The sequence below is a fragment of the Hirundo rustica genome, unplaced genomic scaffold, assembly GCF_015227805.2.
Source record: "Hirundo rustica isolate bHirRus1 unplaced genomic scaffold, bHirRus1.pri.v3 scaffold_254_arrow_ctg1, whole genome shotgun sequence".
NCBI lineage: Eukaryota > Metazoa > Chordata > Aves > Passeriformes > Hirundinidae > Hirundo > Hirundo rustica.
Genome location: NW_026690310.1, coordinates 11135 through 36295, shown reverse-complemented (window position 1 = coordinate 36295; position 25161 = coordinate 11135). Strand labels below are relative to the sequence as shown.

General features: G+C 62.9%; 3 protein-coding genes across 4 annotated transcripts; 1 reads left to right on the top strand and 2 right to left on the bottom strand.

Moving 5' to 3' along the window:
• The first annotated feature begins 479 nt into the window (after positions 1-479).
• DDIT3 (DNA damage inducible transcript 3) lies at positions 480-1657 on the top strand. Its single transcript, XM_040053926.2, has 4 exons — positions 480-552; positions 749-796; positions 903-1054; positions 1138-1657. The coding sequence occupies exons 3-4, from the start codon at positions 926-928 to the stop codon at positions 1522-1524; spliced, it is 516 nt and encodes a 171-aa protein (XP_039909860.1). The 5' UTR covers positions 480-552; positions 749-796; positions 903-925; the 3' UTR covers positions 1525-1657.
• On the bottom strand, positions 1625-12931 carry MARS1 (methionyl-tRNA synthetase 1). 2 transcript variants are annotated; one of them, XM_058424371.1, is made up of 21 exons: positions 12829-12931; positions 12659-12719; positions 12233-12311; positions 10858-10992; positions 8980-9055; positions 8763-8905; positions 8573-8685; positions 8369-8485; positions 7116-7319; positions 6212-6413; positions 5994-6068; positions 5746-5916; positions 5557-5652; positions 5363-5480; positions 4560-4773; positions 3476-3607; positions 3277-3381; positions 2517-2700; positions 2353-2424; positions 1983-2090; positions 1625-1881 (listed from the first exon to the last, which is right to left on the bottom strand). In XM_058424371.1, exons 1-21 carry the CDS (start codon positions 12929-12931, stop codon positions 1735-1737), a joined length of 2655 nt encoding a protein of 884 aa, XP_058280354.1. In that variant the 3' UTR covers positions 1625-1734. The 2 variants fall into 2 exon arrangements, with proteins under 2 accessions (XP_058280354.1, XP_058280355.1); XM_058424372.1 differs by having other exon boundaries at positions 12659-12716.
• A 5252-nt stretch (positions 12932-18183) lies between these two features.
• Positions 18184-21930, bottom strand: CSRNP2 (cysteine and serine rich nuclear protein 2). The gene is made up of 4 exons (XM_058424370.1): positions 21885-21930; positions 21512-21774; positions 19703-19999; positions 18184-18855 (listed from the first exon to the last, which is right to left on the bottom strand). The coding sequence occupies exons 1-4, from the start codon at positions 21928-21930 to the stop codon at positions 18184-18186; spliced, it is 1278 nt and encodes a 425-aa protein (XP_058280353.1).
• Between the last annotated feature and the right edge of the window lie 3231 nt (positions 21931-25161).

Genomic DNA, 25161 nt, shown 5'->3' with positions numbered 1-25161 from the left:
ACCAGCTCCCCCCAGTTCCCCCAGTCCCACCATCCCTCCCAGCCCCAGTGCCCCCCATTGTCCCAGGACCCCCGGTTCCGTCCCAGCGCCTCCCTCTTACAATGGGAGCAGCCCTTGAGGGGGGGCTGAGACCCCCGCCCGTAAATCCCGGGGGGAACGAGGCCTTGCGGCACCGAGGCCCCGCCCACTCCCCTCAGTCCCCGCCCGCTCCCCTCAGTCCCCGCCCATTCCCACCCAGTCCCGCCCCTCGCCCCGTGCTCCGCTGGGGGGCGTGGTCCATTTCCCGCCATTGCATCATCCCCGCGTGACCCTCCCGCGAGATGGGCGGTGCCGCTCGTCCCGCCCCCGGCGCGCTCCCATTGGTTGGCGCTTCCCTGCCAATCACGGCCCTCGAGCGCCCATTGGCTGTCATCCGCGCGAGCGTTGCGTCAGGCCGCTCTTAAAGCGGCGCGGCGCGGGGGGGGCAGCGCGCAGCGCGGGACGATGCGGACGAGGATGAACCGGGGACAGCGACCGGAGCGGGGCCGGGGGGAGCCGGGACCACCCGGAAAGGTGCGGGGCGAGCCGGGGGGCGGCCCCGGGGGCGCTGGTTCAGGGTTTCCGCTCGGTCCCGGGAGGGGAAGCGGAGCGCCCGCAGCCGCCGTCGCGGGACGGTGACCCCGGGGGCGGGACGGGAGCCTCGACCACCGGCGAACCGCCCCTCGCTCGGGGGTCACCGATCCTAAGAGCCCCCCTCCTCCTTCCCCAGGCATTCAGGAGAAAGTGCGTCCTTGCCGACCACCACACCTGAGAGCAGGTAAGGGGGCGTTCCCCGCCATAGGCGCACACCTTTGTGTCCCGGGGCCGGCCCGGTCCCGGCGGTCCCGGCTCCGGTCGCTCCCTCCCGTTCTTCCCCCCCGCAGCCCGCGCCGGGCCCGAGGTGACGATGGCGGCCGAAGGGCTGTGGGGGCCGGGCGGCCCCCCCGGCTGGGAGCTGGAGGGGTGGTACCAGGACCTGCAGGAGGTGCTGGCGGCGGAGCCCCCCGGAACCGCCCCCACCTGGGCGGATGAGCAGGTGAGCGCGGGGCCGGCAGCGCCGCGGGGCGGGGGGCGCGGTCACCGCTCCGTCACCGCTCCTGGTTCGCGATCTCTCCGCAGGTGGAACCGGGCCCGGGGAGCTGCGGGCTGGACCTGGCTCTGGCCGAGGAGCTGCTGGAGCTGCTGGGGCCGGAGGGAGCGGCTCCGGCGGAACCCCCGGGCGCGGCCGCCGGCGGGAGCGGCCCGGCCCGGGCGGGCCCCGCCGAGGAGGAGGAGGAAGAGGAGGAGGCGCGGGGGGCGCGGAGGAAGCGGCGCGGCGGCCCCGGAGCTCCGCGGGAGCGGGATGGGGAGCAGCGGGTGCGGGAGCTGACGGCGCAGAACGAGCGGCTCCGAGCGGAGATCCAGCGGCTCAGCGCCGAGGTGCAGCGCACCCGCGCCGCGCTCATCGACCGCATCGTCAACCTGCGCCCGGTGCAGGGACACGGAGCCACCGCATCGTGCGGCTGAGCCGCGGGAAGGCGTCAGCGCTGCCCCACAACTGGGGACAAGGACTCTGCTGCCCCACGGACTGGGAGGGGGCAGCCCTACGGAGAGATGGACTCTGCTGTACAGCTCCTGTCGTTTATTACACACATCTAACCACAACCAGCACGGCCCAGTTTGGTTACTGGGGGCACTGGGGCCACTCCTCCACTGTTCCCAGTCCGGTTACTGGGGCTACTTCTTCCGCTTGCCCTTGGGGACCTCGGGGCTCCGGCCCTCGGCCAGCGCCAGCTGCTGCTTCAGCTCCAGCAGTTTGGCCACCTGGGCGTCCACCTGGGCCTTCTCCACCTGGGCAGCCTTCAGCTGCCTCACCAGGGTGCCCTGGACAGGTGGGAGGAAGGATTTGAGGGTGTGATGATGAGGGTTTGTGGGGGCTTTAAAGGCACGATGGCGCCCGTGTCCCAGGGCCTGTCCCCCCTCACCTGCTTGGCCACCTGCTCCGTCAGCTCCTGGATCAGTTTGGGGTCACCTGGAGCTGCAGCAGCGGTGGGGGCTGGAGGGGGGGCTGAGGCTGGCGGGGGCTGTTTGGCCTGTAAGAGGAAGAGACGGGGATAAACCCCCCTCACTCCTGCTGTGGACAGGTGCAGCTCACCTGGGGCAGCACCAGGAGTTACCTGGGGCTCTGCAGCAACACTCCTGGGCTGGGCATGGGGAGGGACAGAGAGGAGGGGGGGCTGCAGGTGCCCAAGGTGGGGAAGCTGTGGGGGGGGGGCACCTGAGCCCCCACTCCTCTGAGCCCCACTCACCTGAGCCCCCACTCACCTGAGTCCCACTCACCTGAGCCCCACTCACCTGCCCTCCCCCAAAGCGCTGGCGCAGGGCCTCCACCTGCTCGGGCTCCAGCTTCTGGAACAGGGGGCTCACCTGGCAAGCAGAGGGGTCACAGCTGCGGGCCGAGCCCGCGGCGGCGGTGCCCCCAGCGCGGGGGGCAGCTCCCCGGGTCCCCGGGGCCGTACCGTGCCCACGCGGTGCCCGGCGGGCAGGGTGCAGGTGAGGCCGGGCCCGAGGCCGCAGCGCTCGGGGGGGATGCGGAGCTGGGCCTGGATGGCGGCGCTGACCCCGGGCACGAAGGGCTGCAGCAGCGCGCCCAGGGCGGCCGCCACGTTCACCGCGACGCCCGTCACCGTCCCTGCGCGCTGCCTGCGGCGGGGACACGCCCGTGACACCCACGGGTGACCCCCGTGTCCCTCTGCCACTGCCCGGGCGGACAACACCTCGGTGCCCCTCGTGACCCCCCGTGCCCCCCACCCCGGTCAGTGCCCCCTGGGCACAGGGACCCCTCAGTGTCCCCCAGCAGTGCCAGGACCCGAGGGTGGGGACCCCTCCACGGCACCCCCAAATCGCCCTGCACCCCTCAGATCATGGCTGTGCCCCTAATCCCCACCCGTCCCCCCCCATGCCCCCAATCCACCTGTGTCCCCAATCCCCACCTGTCCCCCCCCATGCCCCCAATCCACCTGTGCCCCCAATCCCCACCTGCCCTGTGCCCCCAGTCCCCCCCCATGCCCCCAATCCACACCTGTGCTCCCCATCCCCACCTGTCCCCCCCATGTCCCCCTCCTGTGCCCCCAATCCGCTCCCTGTGCCCCCCATCCCCTCCCTGTCCCCTCCCTGTGTCCCCCCCTGTCCCCCCTTTGTGCCCCCCTGTCCCCACCTGTCCCCCCTTTGTGCCCCCCTGTCCCCACCTGTCCCCCCTTTGTGCCCCCCTGTCCCCACCTGTCCCTCTCGTCGCCCTTGATGCGCTTCCAGGGCTCGTTCACCTGGATGTACTGGTTGCCGTGGCGGGAGATGCTGAGCACGCACCTGAGCGCGTCGCGGATGCTGAGGGGGCACAGGTGGGCTCTGAGCACCTGCGGGGCCGGCTCCTCCCGCCCCCCCGGGGGCTGGGACCCCCCCAGGACCCCCCCGGACCCACCGGACTTTCTCCATCAGCTGGTGGTACTGGCGCACCTCCAAGGTGACCCTGGCCAGGAGCCGCTGGTCCTCGGGCGTGAGCGCCATGGCGGGCACCACGCCCCCGAAGAACTTACACACGAACATGCCGGCCCTGGGGACACGGCACAGGTGTGAGCAGCACCTGGGCACAGGTGTGGGCACAGCCCGGGGACATGGCACAGGTGTGGGCACAGCCCGGGGACATGGCACAGGTGTGGGCACAGCCCGGGGACAGGTGTGGGCACAGCCCGGGGACAGGTGTGGGCACAGCCCGGGGACAGGTGCGGGCACAGCCCGGGGACACGGCACAGGTGTGGGTACAGCCCGGGGACAGGTGTGGGCACAGCCCGGGGACAGGTGTGGGCACAGCCCGGGGACAGGTGTGGGCACAGCCCGGGGACAGGTGTGAGCAGCACCTGGGCACAGTTGTGGGCACAGCCTGGGCACAGGTGTGAGCACAGCCTGGGGACATGGCACAGGTGTGAGCACAGCCTGGGGACAGGTGTGGGCACAGCCTGGGGACAGGTGTGAGCACAGCCCGGGCACAGGTGTGGGCACAGCCTGGGGACAGGTGTGAGCACAGCCCGGGCACAGGTGTGGGCACAGCCCGGGGACATGGGACAGGTGTGAGCACAGCCTGGGCACAGGTGTGGGCACAGCCCGGGGACATGGCACAGGTGTGAGCACAGCCTGGGCACAGGTGTGAGCAACACCTAGGTACACGGCACAGGTGTGGGCACAGCCCGGGGACACGGCACAGGTGTGAGCAGCACCTGAGCACAGGTGTAAGCACAGCCCAGGGACAGGTGTGAGCACAGCCTGGGTACACAGAACAGGTGTGAGCACAGCCTGGGGACAGATGTGAGCACAGCCCGGGGACAGGTGTGGGCACAGCCTGGGGACATGGGACAGGTGTGAGCACAGCCCGGGGACAGGTGTGAGCAGCACCTGGGTACACAGAACAGGTGTGAGCACAGCCCAGGACAGGTGTGAGCACAGCCTGTGTACACACGACAGGTGTGGGCACAGCCGTGGAGCAGCCCTCCTCCCGAGCAGCCCTGCACCTGTTGATGAAGTTGCCCAGGTTGTTGAGCAGCTCGGAGTTGTTCTTGAGCAGCAGGTCGGCCCAGGAGAAGGCGCTGTCCTGGCCCTCGGGCCGCAGGTACAGCAGGTAGAAGCGCCAGACGTCGGCGGGGATCCCGGTGTCCTTGGCCATGTCCCCGAACACGCCCACGCCCCGGCTCTTGGAGAACTTCCCGTCCTCGTAGTTCAGGTACTCTGGGGACAGGTGAGCGCCCACCGTGGGGAGCTGCCCCCTCCCGGGCAGGTAACGGCCCCAGGCAGAGCAGGGGGAGCACGGGGACCCCCAACACCTGGGGACCCCCAACACCTGGGGATCCCCAACACCTGGGACCTGTCACACCTGGGGATCTCCACACCTGGAGATCCCCAACACCTGGGATCTGTCACACCTGGGGATCCCCAACACCTGGGGATCCCCAACACCTGGGGACCCCCAAGACCTGGGGATCCCCAACACCTGGAACCCTTCACACCTGGACATCTCCACACTCGGGGATCCCCAACACCTGGAGAACCCTCACACCTGAGGATCCCCAACACCCGGAGAACCCTCATACCTGAGGATCCCCAACACCTGGAGATCCTCACACCTGGGACCCCTCACACCTGGGGATCCCCAACACCTGGAACCCTTCACATCTGGGCATCTCCACATCCAGGGTCCCTGACACCTGGGGAACCCTCCCAACACCTGGGACCCCTCACACCTGGGGATCTCCAACATGTGAGGACTCCCCACACCTGGGACCCCTCCCAGCCGGCGCTGCCCACACCTGGCCCGTACCTGTGGCGATGAGGTGGTTCACCAGGGTGTAGTTGTCGTCGGCGCCCAGCAGCGAGCAGGGGAACACCACGCTGTGGAAGGGCACGTTGTCCTTGGCCATGAAGTTGTAGAGCTCCACCTGGCAGGTAAGAGGACAGGTGAAGGCGTCAGCCGAGCGCCCCGCCCCGTCCCCGGCGTCACCTGGCCACTCGCACCTGCTGCGGGTTCTTCCACCAGCGCTCCCAGTGCTCGGTGTAGTCGGCCGTGATGGACAGGTACCCGATGGGAGCGTCGAACCACACGTAGAACACCTGGGGAGGGCCGCACCTGAGCGGGCGAGCCCAGCAGGGCCCCTGGGGCTCGGCGCACCTGGGGGCCGGGGCAGGGGGCGTGGGGGTCCCCACCTTGTCCCGGAAGCCGTCCAGGGGCACCGGGGTGCCCCAGGTGAGGTCCCGGGTGATGCAGCGCGGCTTGAGCCCGTCGCGCAGCCAGGTGCGCGTGATGTGCCGCGCGTTGGCCGTCCAGTCGCCCGCGGCCCAGGTGCGCTCCAGCCACGCCTCCAGCCGCCCCTCCAGCTGCGGGGGGCCACGCGGGTGAGACACCTGAGGCGCCCGGGGGTGCCCGTCCCCGCCCCGCCAGGGGCGCGGCTCACCTTGGGCAGGTCCAGGAACAGGTGCTGCGTGGGCGTCACCGTCGGGGTGCCGCGGCACACCTTGCACCGCGGGTCCTGCGGGAGAACGGGCGCAGGTGAGGCCGGGGGCGCTCCCAAAGGTGGGAGCGGAGGGCCCGGGGCGAGTCAGGCAGGTGCAGGAAGGTGAGGGGACGCAAGGGGGGGGTCCCCAAAGGTGGAGCTGGGGGCCGCCGGCCTACCTTGAGCTCCACGGCGTTGATGAGCTTGCCGCACCTGTCGCACTGGTCCCCGCGGGCCTCGGCGTAGGCGCAGAAGGGACAGGTGCCCTCCACGAAGCGGTCGGCCAGGTAGCGCCCGCAGCTCTCGCACCTGAGCTGCTCCAGCGTGTCCTGCAGCAGGAAACCCCGGGCCAGCAGGCGCTGGAAGATGTCCTGGGCGATCCTGGGCGGGGAGGGGAGGCCGGGTCAGCCACAGGTAGTGCCCGGCACAGGTGGGGCTCACCTGGGGCTGAGGGGGTCACCTGGGGCTGAGGGGATCACCTGGGTGTAAGGGGATCACCTGGGGCTGAGGGGGTCACCTGGGGCTGAGGGGATCACCTGGGTCTGTAGGGATCACCTGGGCATGCAGGGATCACCTGGGTCTGTGGGGATCACCTGTCCCCCCAAGCACTCACCTGTCCCCAGGCTCTCACCTGTCCCCCCCGGCTCTCACCTGTCCCCCCAGGCTCTCACCTGTCCCCCCCGGCTCTCACCTGTCCCCTCAGGCTCTCACCTGTCCCCCCGGCTCTCACCTGTCCCCCCAGGCTCTCACCTGTCCCCCCCGGCTCTCACCTGTCCCCCCCGGCTCTCACCTGTCCCCCCCGGCTCTCACCTGTCCCCCCCGGCTCTCACCTGTCCCCCCCGGCTCTCACCTGTCCCCCCCGGCTCTCACCTGTCCCCCCCGGCTCTCACCTGTGCCCCAGGCTCTCACCTGTCCCCCAGGCTCTCACCTGTCCCCCCGGCTCTCACCTGTCCCCCCCGGCTCTCACCTGTCCCCTCATGCTCTCACCTGTGCCCCAGGCTCTCACCTGTCCCCCAGGCTCTCACCTGTCCCCAGGCTCTCACCTGGTCTGCCCCAGGCTCTCACCTGTCCCCCGGCTCTCACCTGGTCTGCTGGGGCGTGGTGGTGCGGCCGAAGTGGTCGAAGGAGATGCGGAACCAGGTGTAGATGTCGGCGTGCAGGGCGTGGTAGCGGTCGCAGAGCTGCTGCGGGCTCAGCCCCTCCTCCAGCGCCCGCGTCTCCGTGGCCGTGCCGTACTCGTCCGTGCCGCACACGAACAGCGTGTTCCAGTTCCGCAGGCGGCAGTACCTGCGGGCACACCTGGGCTGCCATGCCTGGGCCGGCACGGCTGGGCTGGGCACACCTGGGCTGGGCACACCTGGGCTGCCACGCCTGGGCCGGCACACCTGGGCTGGGCACACCTGGCACACCTGGGCTGGGGACATCTGGCAGGCCTGGGCTGCCATACCTGGGCCGGCACACCTGGCACGCCTGGGCTGGCACACCTGGAACACCTGTGCAGCTGCACACAGCCCAGCCCCTCCGTGCACACCTGGAACACCTGTGCGCACAGCCCAGCCCCTCCGTGCACACCTGGAACACCTGTGCACACAGCCCAGCCCCTCCCTGCACACCTGGAACACCTGTGCACACAGCCCAGCCCCTCCCTGCACACGTGGAACACCTGTGCACACAGCCCAGCCCCTCCGTGCACACCTGTGCACACAGCCCAGCCCCTCCATGCACACCTGGAACACCTGTGCACACAGCCCAGCCCCTCCCTGCACACCTGGAACACCTGTGCACACAGCCCAGCCCCTCCCTGCACACCTGGAACACCTGTGCACACACAGAACCCCTCCCTGCACACCTGGAACACCTGTGCAGCTGCACACAGCCCAGCCCCTCCCTGCACACCTGTGCACACAGCCCAGCCCCTCTGTGCACACCTGGAACACCTGTGCACACAGCCCAGCCCCTTCCTGCACACCTGGAACACCTGTGCACACAGCCCAGCCCCTCCCTGCACACCTGGAACACCTGTGTGCACACACAGAACCCCTCCATGCACACCTGTAACACCTGTGCAGCTGCACACAGCCCAGCCCCTCCCTGCACACCTGGAACACCTGTGTGCACACACAGAACCCCTCCCTGCACACCTGGAACACCTGTGTGCACACACAGAACCCCTCCCCGCACACCTGGAACACCTGTGCAGCTGCACACAGCCCAGCCCCTCCCTGCACACCTGGAACACCTGTGCAGCTGCACACAGCCCAGCCCCTCCGTGCACACCTGTAACACCTGTGCAGCTGCACACAGCCCAGCCCCGCGGCGGCTCCCCGCGGCCTCACCTGGCGAAGGTGTCGGCGCTGAGGACGCAGCCGATGATGTTGCCCAGGTGCGGGACGTTGTTGACGTAGGGCAGCGCGCTGGTGATCAGCACGTTCCTCTCGCCCTCCACAGGTAACCTGGCGGGGCGGGGCGGGGAGGGGGGCGCTCAGAGCCGCGTCCCCCCCCCACCCCCAGCTCCCCTCGGCCGTCACCTGGGCACTCACACAGGTGCGCGCGGCTGCCGGGGCGGCGGCAGCGCCGCGGGGCCCCGCGCCCACATCTCCACGGCGGCCGCCACGTCGGCGTCGCTGGGCGCCCGCTCGGGGCCCTCCTCGTCCTGCGGGGATCCAGGTGAGCGGCGAGCCGCGCCCGCCCGCGAGCCGCCCCCTCCCCGCCGGGACCCCCCCCTCGCACCTGGGGCGTCGGCAGGGGCGGGGGGCGCCGCGCCAGGTGAGCCCGCAGCTCCCGCGGCGCCTCCGGCAGCAGCGCGGCCGCGTCGCGGCACGGCTCCCACAGCGACATGGCGCGGAACCAGGAGCGCAGCACCTGCAGCTCACCTGCGGCGACGGGCCGGGGTCAGCTCCGCACGGCCCACGCCCCCCCCTGTGCCCTCCCAGTGCCCCCGGCTTACTGGGCAGACTGGTGTCGTCCTGGAGCACCGGGAAGAGGCTGCCCCACACCACCACGTCAGCCACGGAGACGGCGTCCTGGGGAGACGGGTACGGACTGGGGGAACTGGGGCAGACTGGGAGGGACTGGGAGCGTGTGCTGGGGGCACTGGGACAAACTGGGAGCGTGTGCTGGGGGCACTGGGACAAACTGGGAGCGTGTGCTGGGGGCACTGGGACAAACTGGGAGGGACTGGGAGCGTGTGCTGGGGGCACTGGGACAAACTGGGAGCGTGTGCTGGGGGCACTGGGACAAACTGGGAGCGTGTGCTGGGGGCACTGGGACAAACTGGGAGCGCTGGGAAGGACTGGGAGTGTGTGCTGGGGCATTGGGGGCACCATGGCGGGGAACTGGGACAAACTGGGAGGGACTGGGAGCGTGTGCTGGGGGCACTGAGACAAACTGGGAGCGTGTGCTGGGGGCACTGGGACAAACTGGGAGCATGTGCTGGAGGCACTGGGAGCATCATGGGGGGAACTGGGACAAACTGGGAGCATGTGCTGGGGCATTGGGGACACCATGGCGGGGAACTGGGACAAACTGGGAGCACTGGGAGGGACTGGGAGCGTGTGCTGGGAGCACTGGGAGTGCCATGGGGGGGAACTGGGACAAACTGAGAGCGCTGGGAGGGACTGGGAGCGTGTGCTGGGGGCACTGGGACAAACTGGGAGCGTGTGCTGGGGGCATTGGGGGCACCATGGCGGGGAACTGGGACAAACTGGGAGCACTGGGAGGGATTGGGAGCGTGTGCTGGGGCATTGGGAGTGCCATGGGTGGAATAGAGACAAACTGGGAGCACTGGGAGCGCCATGGGGGGAACTGGGACAAACTGGGAGCACTGGGACAAACTGTAAGCGCTTGGAAGGACTGGGAGTGTGTGCTGGGGCATTGGGGGCACCATGGCGGGGAACTGGGACAAACTGGGAGCACTGGAACAAACTGGGAGCACTGGGAGGGACTGGGAGTGTGTGCTGGGGCATTGGGGGCACTATGGGGGGAACAGAGACAAACTGGGGACACTGGGACAAACTGGGAGCGTGTGCTGGGGGTACTGGGAGCGCCATGGGGGGAACAGAGACAAACTGGGAGCACTGGAAGGGACTGGGAGTGTGCGCTGGGGGCACTGGGACAAACTGGGAGCGTGTGCTGGGGGCACTGGGAGTGCCATGGGTGGAATAGACACAAACTGGGAGCACTGGGAGTGTGTGCTGGGGGCACTGGGACAAACTGGGAGAGCTGGGAAGGACTGGGAGTGTGTGCTGGGGCATTGGGGGCACCATGGCGGGGAACTGGGACAAACTGTGAGCACTGGGAGGGACTGGGAGCGTGTGCTGGGGCATTGGGGGCACTATGGGGGGAACAGAGACAAACTGGGGACACTGGGACAAACTGGGAGCGTGTGCTGGGGGCACTGGGAGCACCATGGGGGAAACAGAGACAAACTGGGAGCTCTGGGAGGGACTGGGAGTGTGTGCTGGGGGCACTGGGGGCACCATGTAGGTGGAATAGAGACAAACTGGGACCAACTGGGAGCACTGGGAGGGACTGGGAGCGCGTGCTGGGGGCACTGGGAGCGCCATGGGGGGGGAACTGGGACAAACTGGGAGCACTGGGAGCGCGTGCTGGGGGCACCACGTCGGAGAAACGGAGCCAAACTGGCACAGACCGGGGAGGGCGCCGGGCGGCGGTGCCAGGTGACGCCAGGACCGGCACCGGGTGAACTGGGAGCCACTGGGCGCCGTTTCCCACCCCGGGGCCAGCCCCCGCCGTGGGGACACACCTGTCGGGCAGGTAACAGCCAGCTCAGCCCCCCTCGCCCCGCCCAGAGCCCCCCACTCACCCCCGCCAGGTGCGCGGTGCCGCTGCGGGCCAGGTGCTGCTCCAGGTGAGCCAAGAGGTGCTGCAGGAGCCCCAGGGCGTCGGGCCCCGCCCGGCCCTGCACCAGCCGCAGGTACAGGGCGGCGACAACCGCGGGCTGGGGACACAGCGGGGTCACACGGGGGGCACCGGGACACAGCGGGGTCACACCAGGGGCACACAGGGACACAGCGGGGTCACACGGGGGGGCACCGGGACATGGGGGGGCACAACGGGACATGAGGGGGCACACAGGGGGCACACCGGGACACAGCGGGGTCACATGGGGGGCACACCGGGACACGGGGGGGCACACCGGGGGTCACACCGGGACACGAGGGGGCACACGGGGGGCACACAGGGACACGGGGGGGCACACTGGGACATGAGGGGTTACACCGAGACATGAGGGGTCACACCGGGGGCACACCGGGGGCACACCGGGACACAGCGGGGTCACACCGAGACATGAGGGGTCACACCGGGGGGCACACCGGGACACAGCGGGGTCACATGGGGGGCACCGGGGGGCACACCGGGACACAGGGGGGTCACACCGGGGGCACACCGGGACACGGGGGGGTCACACCAGGACATGAGGGGGCACACCGGGGGCACACCGGGACATGAGGGGGCACACCGGGACACAGCGGGGTCACACCGGGACACGGCAGGGGCACCGGGGGGTCACACCAGGACATGGGGACAGCACGGAGCACCCCTGGGTCACACTGGGACATGAGGGGGGTCACAAGGGGGGCACCGGGGGTCACACCAGGACACAGCGGGGTCACACCAGGACACGGGGGGGTCACACGGGGGGCACACCGGGACATGAGGGGGCACACGGGGGGCACACCAGGACACAGCGGGGTCACACGGGGGGCACAGAGCACACCGGGACACAGGGACAGCACAGAGCACCCCAGGGTGACACCGGGACACGGGGGGGTCCCACGGGGGGCACCGGGGGTCACACCGGGACACAGCGGGGTCACACCGGGACATGAGGGGGCCCATGGGGGTCACACCGGGACATGAGGGGGTCACACGGGGGGCATGGAGCACACTGGGGTCACACCGGGACACAGCGGGGTCACATGGGGGGCACCAGGCATCACACCAGGACACGGGGACAGCACGGAGCACCCCTGGGTCACACTGGGACATGAGGGGGGTCACAAGGGGGGCACTGGGGGTCACACCAGGACACAGCGGGGTCACACCGGGGGCACACCGGGACATGAGGGGGCACCGGGGTTCACACCGGGACACGGGGACAGCACGGAGCGCCCCGGGGTCACACCAGGACACGAGGGGAGCACGGAGCGCCCCGGGGGCAGCAGGGGGTCACTCACCTGCAGCTCGGTGGCCTCCCATTCCAGCCACTGCGTGGTGAGGTCGGTGGGCTCCTCCCCGCGGCACAGGTAAAAATACCTGCGGGGGGGGGGGGGTTAGGGGAGTCGGGGGGTTTGGGTTAAGGGGGGTTAAGGGGAGATGGAGGGGCTTGGGTTATGGAGGGGGGGTTAAGGGGGATAGGGGGGTGCTGGAGGGGCTCTGTGGGCTCTGAGGGCTCTGGGAGCTCTGAGGGCATTGCGGGCTTTGAGGGGGCTCTGAGGGCTCTGCGGGCTCTGAGGGGACACTGAGGGGCTCTGCGGGCTCTGAGGGGGCTCTGAAGGGACACTGAGGGGCTCTGCGGGCTCCAAGGGTTCTGAGGGCAGGTTTTAGGGGATGGCTCGTGGCAGCGCTGGGCGCAGGCGGTCCCGCAGGCCGCCCGTACTCACTGGCAGATGGCGTTGGCAGAGAAGAGCACGGTGCCGCTGTCCAGCTCCAGCTCCGGCCCTTCTGTGGGGAGGCACGGGCTGAGGCCGGCGCGGGGTGCCGGGCCCGGGTCGGGGCAGCGGCGGGGCCGGGTGCGCGGCCCGGAGGGGGGGTGTGAGGGTGGCGGTCTCACCTGCGGGGTCGCCCAGGTGCGGCCGCACGGGCGCGGGGGCGGCGCCGGCGGCCGCGAGCACCTTGAGGGCGGCGGGAGCGCCCGGCGGGACCCGGAGCAGCATGGCGGAAGGGGCGGGGCCGCGCGGGGCACGCCGGGAGCGCCCGGCGGGACCGGGAGCAGCATGGCGGAAGGGGCGGGGCCGCGCGGGGCACGCCGGGAGCGCCCGGCGGGAGCCGGAGCAGCATGGCGGAAGGGGCGGGGCCGCGCGGGGCACGCCGGGAGCGCCCGGCGGGAGCCGGAGCAGCATGGCGGAAGGGGCGGGGCCGCGCGGGGCACGCCGGGAGGAGCCGGGCAGGGGAAGGGGCGGAGCGCGCGGCGCTGGCCACGCCCCTCTCGCCCCGCGCAAGTCTCGCGAGAGCACGGGGCGGGAGGTTGGCATGGTAACGGGGACGCTGCTGCCGCGGCCATCATGGCCGGGATGGGAATGGGGATGGGATAATGACGGGATCGGTGGGATAATGATGGGATCCATGGGATAATGGGATGGGAATAGGGATGGGATAATGATGGGATCCATGGGATAATGGGATAGGAATAGGGATGGGATAATGATGGGATCCGTGGGATAATGGGATGGGAATAGGGATGGGATAATGATGGGATCCATGGGATAATAATGGGATCCATGGGATGGAATAACGGGATGGAATAATGGGATCCATGGCACAATGGGATGGGATTCTAACGGGATCCATGGGATAACGGGATGGGAATAGGGATGGGATAATAACGGGATCCGTGGGATGGGATCATGGGATAACGGGATGGGATAATAATGGGATCCATAGGATAATAACGGGATGGGATAATAATGGGATCCATAGGATAATAACAGGATCCATGGGATGGGATCATGGGATAACGGGATGGGATAATAACGGGATCCATAGGATAATAACGGGATCCATGGGATGGGATCATGGGATAATGGGATGGGATGTGAACTGGGATGGGATAATGGGGTAACAGGACCCATGGGACGGGATAACAGGATAAGGGGATAATGGGATGGAGTGTGATCTATGGGATGGGATAACAGGATGGAGTGGGATCCATGGGATAATGGGATAACAGGATAACGGGATAATGGGATGGAGTGGGATCCATGGGGCGATGGGATGGGATAATGGGATATCAGGATAATGGGATGGAGTGGGATCCATGAGATGATGGGATAATGAGATGGAGTGGGATCCATGGGATGATGGGATAATGGGATGGAGTGGGATCCATGGGATAATGGGATAACGGGATAATGGGATAACGGGATAACGGGATAATGGGATAACGGGATAATGGGATGGAGTGGGATCTGTGGGATCCATGGGATGGGGCCCAGCCGGGTCCAGGGAGTTCCCAGATGATCCCAAACCCGTCCTGGACCGAGTCCGATCCCGGGGTCTGAAGGAATCCAAGGAGAAGGTTGGGATTTTACCCCAAATTTCGCGAATTTAACCCAAACGCAGCGGACTTCACCCAAATTTCATGAATTTAACCCAAATTTCAGTGGTTTTAACCCAAATTTGAAGAATACTGCCCTATTTCAGCCACAGCTCCCCGTCAAGTTTAACCACTTTTTTATTTTTCCACTTAAATATTCTCTTTAAATACAGCGTCGTCCTGGGAAACTGCGGAAAAGCGGGAAAAATTAATAACAGTGGGGAGAAGCTTTGGATTCACTCGGGGGGCGTTAAATGTGGAATCAAAGCAGAAATTAAAAACTGGAAAACGAAATTAAAAATGGAACAGAAAAAAAGGAGAGGAAAAAGGAAGCTGAAAAGGAAATAAAAGGGATTAAAAAAGAAGTGCGAGTAAAAATTAAATAAAGAAATAAAAAAGGAATAAAAATAAAGAAAGGAAATAAAAACGAAATTTAAAACAAATTTAAAAGAAGAACGAAATAAAAAAATGAAAGGAATAAAAAAGAAATAGAAAAAAAAAAGGGAATTAAAAAAATAAAGAAGGAAATCAAAATTACATTAAAAGTTCTGAAGCCGCTTTGGGGGCTCTTGGGGGGAAAATTTGGGGATCCCCCAGGGATTTTGGGGTCCGGGGGAGGCAGTAGCACCAGCGAGGGGCCAGATCCATGAAATCCAGCGGAGATGAAAAGGCCGGATCCCACGCGGATCACGCCGATCCCAGCGGGATAAATCCGGGAATTCTGCGCTTTGGGAAGCACCAGCTCGGGGGCGCAGGGCAGGATTTGGGGGTCACCTCCCCCAGCCCACGGGAGGGGCAGAAATCCCGATTTGGGGCCGTTTCCGTGGGATTTGGGCACCGCCGCCGGGAGAATCCCGGCTGCCGCGGAGCCTGGGGGGGGTTTGGGGTCAGCTCCTTTCAGAGCCCCGGAAAATCCCCTTCTGAGCCACTCCAGACCCCCTGAAACCCCCCTGAACCTCTTTAACATCCCTTAAGTGCCTTTAAAATCTTTTTTAAACCCCTTTTGGACCCTCTTAAACACCAAAAAACCCCTCTGAATCCCCTCAAACCCCTCCCACTCTGCCTTGAAATCTCTTCTGAAGCCCTAAAAACGCTCTGAACACCGTTAAATCCCTCCCTGAAGCCCCAAAAAACACCCTCTGAACCCCCAAATCCCTCTGAAATCCCTTTTTAACCCCTTTTGGAATCCCTTACTCCCCTCCTTTGAACGCCCCTAAACCTCGAACCCATTTCAGGCCCCTGAACCCCTTTTTTAAACGCCCTCAGATCTTCTGAACTCACCTAAAACCCCTTTCTGAGCCCCAGAAAAAGCCCTTCAAACCACCTTAAACGCCACCTGAGCCCCTTTAAACTCCTCTGAACCCCTCTAAAGCCCTTAAGCCTCCCCCCAAAAATCCCTGACAGCCTTAAACCCCGCTGAGCCCCCCTGAATTCCTCTCAAACCCCCTTAAACCCCTCTGAGCCCCCTTGATCCCCTAAAAACCCCTTTAACTCTCTTTACAAACGCCTTCAGATCCAACCCAACCCCTTTCAGCCCCCCTTCATTTCTCTGAGCCCCCTAAAACCCATACAAACCCCTCTGAACCCCTTTCAACCTAAAAAAAACCCCTCCATGCCCCAAAAACCCCGCTTTGAACCTCCCTGAACCCCCTAAAAAAACCTCTCTGAACCCCCTCAAGCCCTCCTGAACCCCTAAAAACCTCCTTCAACCCCCAAAAACCCCTCAACGCCCCCATAACTCCTAAAAACCCCACTCTGAACCTCCCTGAACCCCCTAAAAAACCCCTCTGAGCCCCCTTAAACCCTCAACCCCTCCTGGACCCCTAAACCCTATAAAAACCCCTCTGAACCCCCCCCCAAAAAAAACCCTGATGTTCCCAAAACCCCCTAAAAACCCCACTCTGAGCCCCCCTAAACCCCTTTTAAACCCTCCTGAAGCCCCTTTTTAACCCCCCACGGGGGGCAGGTGACCCCCCATGAACACCAGGGGACCCTCAACCCCCAAAATTTGGGGGGGGGGGGGCAAGTCAGACCTCAGTGTGGGAAAACTGCTGGAAAAGCCAAAGTGAAATCAAAAAATCAGGAAAATTAAAGGGATTTGGGGGGATCGGGGTCCCTGCGATCCCGGGGTCTGGGAGCATCCAGGTGAGCAGGTCCTGAAGGCACAGACCGGGCCAGGTGAGCAGATCCCAGTCTGCAGGGTCCAGGTGAGCAGATCCCACAGTCTGCAGGGTCCAGGTGAGCAGATCCCACAATCTGTAGGGTCCAGGTGAGCAGATCCCACAGTCTGTAGGGTCCAGGTGAGCAGATCCCACAGTCTGTAGGGTCCAGGTGAGCAGATCCCACAGTCTGCAGGGTCCAGGTGAGCAGATCCCACAGTCTGCAGGGTCCAGGTGAGCAGATCCCACAGTCTGCAGGGTCCAGGTGAGCAGATCCCACAGTCTGCAGGGTCCAGGTGAGCAGATCCCACAGTCTGCAGGGTCCAGGTGAGCAGAACGCAGTCTGCAGGGTCCAGGTGAGCAGAACGCAGTCTGCAGGGTCCAGGTGAGCAGATCCCACAGTCTGCAGGGTCCAGGTGAGCAGAACGCAGTCTGCAGGGTCCAGGTGAGCAGATCCCACAATCTGCAGGGTCCAGGTGAGCAGATCCCACAGTCTGCAGGGTCCAGGTGAGCAGAACGCAGGATTCGGGGCACAGACCCAAGCAGGTGAGCAGATCCCAGATTTCCAAGAGCGTCCAGGTGAGCAGATCCCGAGGGCACAGACCCAGCCAGGGCTGGAGAACAGGCAGCCCCACCCCACATCCTGATTTTCCTTCACTCCCCTGCCTCCTCCCAGGCTGGAATTTCTCCTGGCCCAGGTTGATCTCACCTGGCTGGAGCCAAAAAAAAAGAGGGGCAAAGTCCCAGAAATGAGAAGTTTCACCCCAAGACAGATCCCAGAGCCTCAGGAAGGTCCGGAGCACAGGTGGGCTTTCCATGAATCCCAGTCCAAGGAAGGCCCAGGTGAGTCTGGAGAATGCACACCTGGAGAACCTGAATCCATCCCAGTCTGACCAGTTCGATGCCCGGAGCACCGGTGAGCAGGAAGCACCTGAGGAGCAGCGCAGGGAATTCCAGGTGCTCCGGGAAGTTGGGAACGGCACATCCACGGGACGCCGGGAGCTGGACACCCGCAGGGCTCGGATCGTGGGATGGATCCCGAGCGCTGGGGGATTCTTTGGGAAGCACAGCCAGGTGGGGCTCACCTGGATGGATGGAGCTCACCTGGGATGAGCAAGGAGCCAGCTCAGGGATCAGGTAGGGCAGAGCCAGGTGAGCAGGGACACCTGCCACACCTGCAGGACCACGTGGATGCGCAGAGCCCACCGGCAATGGGATCACAGGTAGGGGCAGGGACACTCCTGCAGCCCCGCGTTCCCAAATCCAGCCCCTCCACAGCTGCTCCCAGCAAGCCAACGAACATTCCAGAAGGTTCCGACAGGTACAGCTGATCGATGCCGGGTGATGGCGGAGCCAACCAGGAGGTGAAGTTGGTTCAACTCCCCAAAAACTTCCCAGGTGAGTTTGGTGATCCAGTCTTGGGTGTCCTGTGCCAGTTCCAGGTGTTTCCCAATCCATCCCAGCTGCAGGCGAGTGGGAGCCTCACCTGGCCCAGGTGAAACATTCATCAAACAAAGAGGAATTAGGGGAAAAAAGGCTTTTTCCCTTAAAAACGAGGAAAGTGGAGGCAGCCAGGGGGACAGAGCTGCCATGGGATCCAGCTCAGGCGAGCCAAGGACCCCTGGCCCAGGTAAATCCTCTGTGCAGAGAAGCCCCCACCAATTAAATAATCAATCCACGGAATAAATAACGGAGCCAGGGGGCCTGAGGCCGCTCATACGGGCAGGTGGGGGTGCTCCAGGTGCTCCGGCGGATTTTGGGGTGCCGCTCCCTTGCTCACAGCAGCAGGGACAGGTGGGACCCCCAGCTCCTTCCCGGGGGGGCTGGAGGCCGGATGCTCCACGTGCCCACCCCTGTAGAGCCCAGGTGCTTCGGCCAGGTAAGGCTGGGTGCCCACCTGGGCCGGCTGCCCCGGGGGGTAGCACAGGACGGAAGATTCCAGCGGGAACTGCGCTGGGATGAGGATGGTGGAGGCCAGGCCGGGGCACGGCGGAGGTTTCACCTGCCAGCTGTCATCCAGGTGCTCCCCCAGGACGCAGAGCCCGCCCCCCTCTCCCCCGGAGCCGCTTGCAGAGTCTTCCTCAGCCTTCAGCCTCTCCAGCTCCTCGGCCGTCTGCAGGTGCAGCACCGCCCGCTCGTTCTCCGCCAGGTACTCCTGGAAGTCCTGAGTCTCGGGGGGCTGCGTGGGCGGCCAGGTGGGGCCGGGCGGTGCGGCCGCTCCTTCCTCCTCCTCCTCCTCCTCCTCCTGCCGCCGGTTCTCCAGCTCCAGCTTCATCAGGGTGTGCAGGAAGTGGGTGCGGACGCGCAGTGGGTTGAACTCGATGCGCCCGGCCGCGTTGCCGCAGCCGTCCCGCGAGCAGCCGCACGGGAAGGACGTGCGATCCACCTGGGGCACAGGGGGCGGCTGTGGGACCCCGGCCCGAGCGCGAATCCCACCCCCAACGTCGGCAGGAGGCTTCATCCCAGCCAGGTGATCCCCACTGGGAAGAGATGTGGATCCTGCAGGATCCCCCCGCCCCAGAGCCTGAATCCTGTCACCCTGGTTTTTCTGAGCCTTTTGATTTTCTTAAATGGAGTCAGATCTTTTTTGTTATTGTACAATATTAAGAGCAGTTTTCTACCTTTTCCCACAGATGTAACGTAAACAAATCCTTTGTTTTTCATTCTCTGTCTTTTGTTTGCATATTTCTAACCTGAAAACAATTGTAACTGACAGTTGGTTTAGCCACTTGGCTGAGGGGTGAAAAACCCCAGAAGCCAATCTTCTGCTAGACCCACGAATGTATAAAAAGTAAGAAATAAAACAAAGAGGCTCTCTCTCTCTCCGCCCTGTCTCAGCTTTGAGGTGGACGGAGAAACCTCTGCTCTGCGAAACCTCTCGTCTGCGTGTGGCTGCTTTGTGCGTCTCGGTGACAGAATCCCACCCTGGAGCGAGCCCAGACCCCACCCGGACGGCAGGAATTTGGCTCTGGGGCGGGGAGAGGCGTTTGTCCATTCCAGGCGTGCCCAAAACACACCCGGAGCGCTCCTGCTCCTTGAAGGAACAAGAACATTCCAGCGCCCGTCGCACAACAAATCCCAGCTGCCTCACCCGGCGCTCCCCGCTCCCTCAAGGAGCGAGGACGCGGCGCCAACGCCCGGCAGCCCTCGAGTCGCGCCCGTCCCCTCCTTTCCCCGGCTCACCCGGCCCTCCAATGCCCTCCCCTGGCTCTCTGCACTCCCCAAGCGCTCACCTGGCACTGGATGCCGGCCTGGCTGCAGGCGCAGGTGCGCGGCTCGCAGGTGAGGCGGCACAGGCAGCCGCACTGCTCGCGGGACAGGCGCAGCGCCCGCAGCTCCTGCCGCTCCTCGGCGTCGATCCTGCGCACGCCCGAGGCGCGCAGCAGCGCCCGCCGCCGCTTGGTGGGCAGCGGCTGCAGGTAGAAGTAATCGCCCACCTCCACCTGCCCCACGTCCAGGTCGTCGTCGGACACGTCGGCCAAGGTGAGCCCGGCCGCCTCGGCCGACGGCACCGTCCCGTTCTGGGTCAGCTGGGGACGCGGGGAGGTGACCTTCGCACCTGGCCTTCGCTCCGCCCGCTCCTCGTCCCTCCCCCCCCAGGTGTGTCCCGTGTGGGTTTTTAACTTGTGCTTCCTAAAATCCCCCCCCGAAGCGTTTCCCACCTGGAGTCGCCGCGGTTTGCCCCGCTCGCAACCTCACCAGGGTGTTTTTCGCTTCCCTGCCACAGATCCTCCCCACGCGCACAAGGGGCTTTCCCACCTGCCCACCACCAAACCCATGCAGGTATTTCCCACCTGGATTCCACCCTCCCAGCCCTAATACCTGGCTCCTCCAAATCCTCCCTCAGGTATTCCCCACCTGGACCCCCAAATTCCCCTCCAGGTAATTCCCACCTGGGACTCCCAAATTCCCCTCCAGGTAATTCCCACCTGGGACCCCCCAAATTCCCCTCCAGGTAATTCCCACCTGGGACCCCCAAATTCCTCTCCAGGTATTCCCCACCTGGGACCCCCAAATTCCCCTCCAGGTATCCCTACTGCTACCCCTCCAGCTAATTCCCACCTGGATTCTCCCAAATTCCCCTCCAGGTAATTCCCACCTGGATTCTCCCAAATTCCCCTCCAGGTAATTCCCACCTGGATTCTCCCAAACCCTCCCCCAGGTACTCCCCCCACCTGGATTCCCCTTACCCAGCCCCAAGACCTGGCTCCCCCAAATTCCCCTCCAGGTATTCCCCACCTGGGACCCCCAAATTCCCCTCCAGGTATTCCCCACCTGGGACCCCCAAATTCCCCTCCAGGTATTCCCCACCTGGGACCCCCAAATTCCCCTCCAGGTATCCCTACTGCTACCCCTCCAGGTCTTTCCCACCTGGATTCCCCCCTTCTAGCCCCAATACCTTGCTCCTCCAGGTATTCCCCATCTGGGTCCTCCAAATCCTCCCCCAGGTACTCCCCACCTGGATTCCCCCCTCCCAGCCCCAATACCTGGCTCACACAGGTATTCCCCACCTGGCTCCCCCAGGTATTTCCCCACCTGGCTCCCCCAAATCCTCCCCCAGGTAATTCCCCACCTGGATTCCCCTCTCCCAGCCCCAATACCTGGCTCCCCCAAATCCTCCCCCAGGTAATTCCCTACCTGGATTCCCCCCTCCCAGCTTCAATACTTATCTCCCCCCAAATTCCCCCCCCAGGTAATTCCCCACCTGGCTGCCCCAAACTCCCCTCCAGGTATTTCCCACCTGGATTCCCCCCTTGTAGCCCCAACACCTGGCTCCTCCAGGTAATTCCCCACCTGGCTCCCCCAATTTCCCCTCCAGGTACCCCCTACCTGGATTCCCTTCTCCCAGCCCCAACACCCATCTCCCCCCAAATCCTCCCCCAGGTAATTCCCCACCTGGCTCCCCCAAATCCTCCCCCAAATATTCCCCACCTGGATTCCCTTCTCCCAGCCCCACCACCCACCTCCCCCCAAATCCTCCCCCAGGTAATCCCCCCCCACCCTGCATCCCCCCCAAATCCCTCCCCAGCTCCCCCCCTCACCTCCCTCCTCCTGGCGCGCAGCTTCTCCCTGCGCAGGTGCTGCCGCAGGTGCTGCCGGTGGCTGGCCTGGCGCAGGTGAGCGAACTGGCTGAGGCTGTACCTGCGGGCGCGGTGGTGCCGCGGGGCCATGCCCAGGGAGCTGCCGCCGGCGCTGGGCACGCAGGTGAAGCCCTGGCGCCGGGCGAAGTAGTAGACGGTGACCTGGGCGAAGCGCACGCGCTTGCCGCCGCGGCGCGCCCGGGAGCGCCGCAGGATGGACGGGGCTGCGGGCACAGCGCGGGTCAGGCGCGAACCAGCCCCAAAACCGCCCCAAAACTGCCCTAAAACCGCCCCAAAACCGCCCCAAAACCGCCCCCAAAACCGCCCCCAAAACCGCCCCCAAACCGCGCCGCCTCGGCGTTTTCACCCCGCGTTTCCATCCCCGAATTTAAAAATTTGGCGTCGGTTCGCGGTGATTTCCCCCCCCGTTTGATGCGTTCCGAGTTCCCCCTCCTGGCTCTGGCTGATTTAAAACTCGCCCGGAAATCTCAGAGATTCCGCGGTTCGGCCAAAGTTCCTCCCCAGGTTGCGTCAAAATTTGGCAGAATTCGAAGTTTGGGCCACAAAAACTCCCCAGGTAATTCCCCATGAAGGCGGCAATTCCCCAAGATTTAAAAAATATCCCAGAAATTCCCCCAATACCCCAAAGAGTAAAAAAATTCTTCTGAATTACCCCAAAATTTTTTTTAAAAATCATAATTTTTTTGATTCTCAAATTTAAAATATTGAGAATCAAAATAGTGTTTAGAATTTGAGGTGTATTTTTTTTTTAAATTCTCAAATTAAAAATACCGAGAATTTTTAAAAAGCGTTTAAAATTTGACGTCCCCCCAAACCCTAAAAACCCGCCAAAAAACGGGAAAAAACCCCAAAAATCCGCCAAAACAACAACAAAAAAAACCCCAAACCCAAATTTTCAAACCGCCAGACCCAAACCTCCTATTTTACAAACCCCACCCCCCAAAAAAATCTCCAAAACCCGCTACAAACCCCCCACAATTCCAACCAACCCCACCGCACCCCCCTCCATAAAACCCCCCAAACCAAACCCACCGCGACCTAAACCCTTGAAACCCCTTAAAAATCCGGAAGAAATCCCCCCAAAAAAACACAATAAAAAACCCAAATAAATAATTTTTTTAAAAAAAACCCCCCGCTCCCATCCCTGCCCCGGCTCACGCCCGGCGCTGCCGGAGCCGCCGCTGTCGCAGCTGTCGCCGCTGTCGCTGGTGGCGATTTCATCGTCCGAGGCCGCGCATCGCGACTCCGATCGCGGTTCCGACGCCCTGCGCTCCATCCCGGCGCTCGGGAGCGCGGCCATCGCGGCTCGGCTCGCATGGAGAGCCCGGCGGGGACACGGGGACGAGCCTGCGGGGAGAACCGCCAGCGAGCGCCGTTGGGTTTTTTCCCCCCCGAGGAAAACTCCGCTCATCCGAGTGACCTTAAAGCGAGGGGAGCTAAAACACGGCGAGAGGAAAGAAGCTCTGTTGGTTTTATTTCCCCTGGCTGTTAATTTAGCGCTAGCGGAGTTAGACGCTGTAAAATAACTAAAGCTTTTTGCCTTTTTTTTCTTTTTTTGTCCTTTTTTTCCTTCCTTTTTGCTTTTTTTCGCCCTCTCCTCGGAACTGTTCCAACCTCTCCGGACTAAAGACCTGAAGAAGCACCGGAGGCCTCCACAAGACCCCACCAAGAGCAGCGCTGCACATCTCCTTTACGGAGCAGCAGAGCACAGTAACGACCCTCAAAGAGACTTTCTTTAATTTGTTATCCCTCCGTAAGCTCTTATCATCAAGTATTGTGCTGAGAGCGCTTCGCCTGTTTAATAAACAGGTTTTTTAATAAACAGGTTTTTTAATAAACAGGTTTTTTAATAAACAGGTTTTTTAATAAACAGGTTTTTTAATAAACAGGTTTTTTCCACTTCTCTCTGAGGAAATCTTTTTTTCCCCCCGAACCGGTTAGAAAAAGAATCCCCATAAGAAAGTTTCTCCCAAAATCTGCCTAAAACCGCCACACCGGGATAAAATGCCGTTCCCGGCGCCGTCAGCCAGGCGCGCAAAGGTTTGTCCTTACGGCTTCCTCCGTCCCAGTTCTTGCGTTCGGGATGGATTGGGGGATGGAAATCACCCAAAATCAAAGGGAAAACGGCTTTTGTTTATTTTACGCCGCGTTGGTTGTGGGGTGTTTTTTCAGATTCGCCTCTGGAACATCCCGCTAACTCCCGAAAATTCCCTAAGGTTCAGGAAAATGCCAGATGCTCCAAGAATTCCCAGTCCATCCCAGATGCCAGAGTGGGAATGAGGCCCACTATTTTCCTGCCCCACACCCCTTAATCACAAAAAATAAAAAAAAAAACTCAAATAACACACGGTGATATTTGGGATTTGGGGAAATTTCCAGCTCCAGGTTGGGCAAGGGAATTTTTGGACCTGATTCACCCTGCTCCCACCCAAAAATTCCCTAAAGTTCAGGAAAACCGCCGGATGCTCCAAGAATTCCCAGTCCATCACAGATACCAGACTGGGAATGAGCCCCACTGAGATTTTCCTGCCCCACACCCCTTAATCCCAAAAAATTAAAAAAAACTCAAATAACACACAGCGATATTTGGGGAAATTTCCAGCTCCAGGCTGGGCAAGGGAATTTTCAGACTTGATTCATCCCGCTCCCACCCAAAAATTCCCTAAGGTTCAGGAAAACCGCCGGATGCTCCAAGAATTCCCAGTTCACTGCAGATGCCAGAGTGGGAATGAGCCTCATTGAGATTTTCCTGCCCCACACCCCTTAATCACAAAAAAATTTAAAAAAACCCTCAAATAACACACGGTGATATCTGGGGAAATTTCCAGCTCCAGGCTGGGCAAGGGAATTTTCGGACCTGACTCATCCCGCTCCCACCCAAAAATTCCCTAAAGTTCAGAAAAAATACTGGAAGCTCCAAGAATTCCCAGTCCATGACAGATGCCAGAGTGGGAATGAGGCCCACTGAGATTTTCCTGCCCCACACCCTTTAATTCCAAAGAATTAAAAAAAAAACCTCAAATAACCCACGGTGATATTTGGGATTTGGAAAAAATTCCAGCTCCAGGCTGGGCAAGGGAATTTTCAGACCTGATTCATCCTGCTCCCACCCAAAAATTCCCTAAAGTTCAGGAAAACCGCCGGAAGCTCCAAGAATTCCCAGTCCATCGCAGATGCCAGACTGGGAATGAGCCTCATTGAGACTTTCCTGCCCCACACCCTTTAATTCCAAAAAAGTTAAAAAAACCCTCAAATAACACACGGTGATATTTGAGATTTGGGGAAATTTCCAGCTCCAGGCTGGGCAAGGCAATTTTCAGACTTGATTCATCCTGCTCCCACCCAAAAATTCCCTAAAGTTCAGAAAAAATACTGGAAGCTCCAAGAATTCCCAGTCCATGACAGATGCCAGAGTGGGAATGAGCCCCACTGAGATTTTCCTGCCCCACACCCCTTAATTCCAAAAAAATTAAAAAAACCCTCAAATAACACACGGCGATATTTGGGATTTGGAAAAAATTCCAGCTCCAGGCTGGGCAAGGGAATTTTCGGACCTGATTCCCATTGGGAAACTCCCAGCATGAATTTGG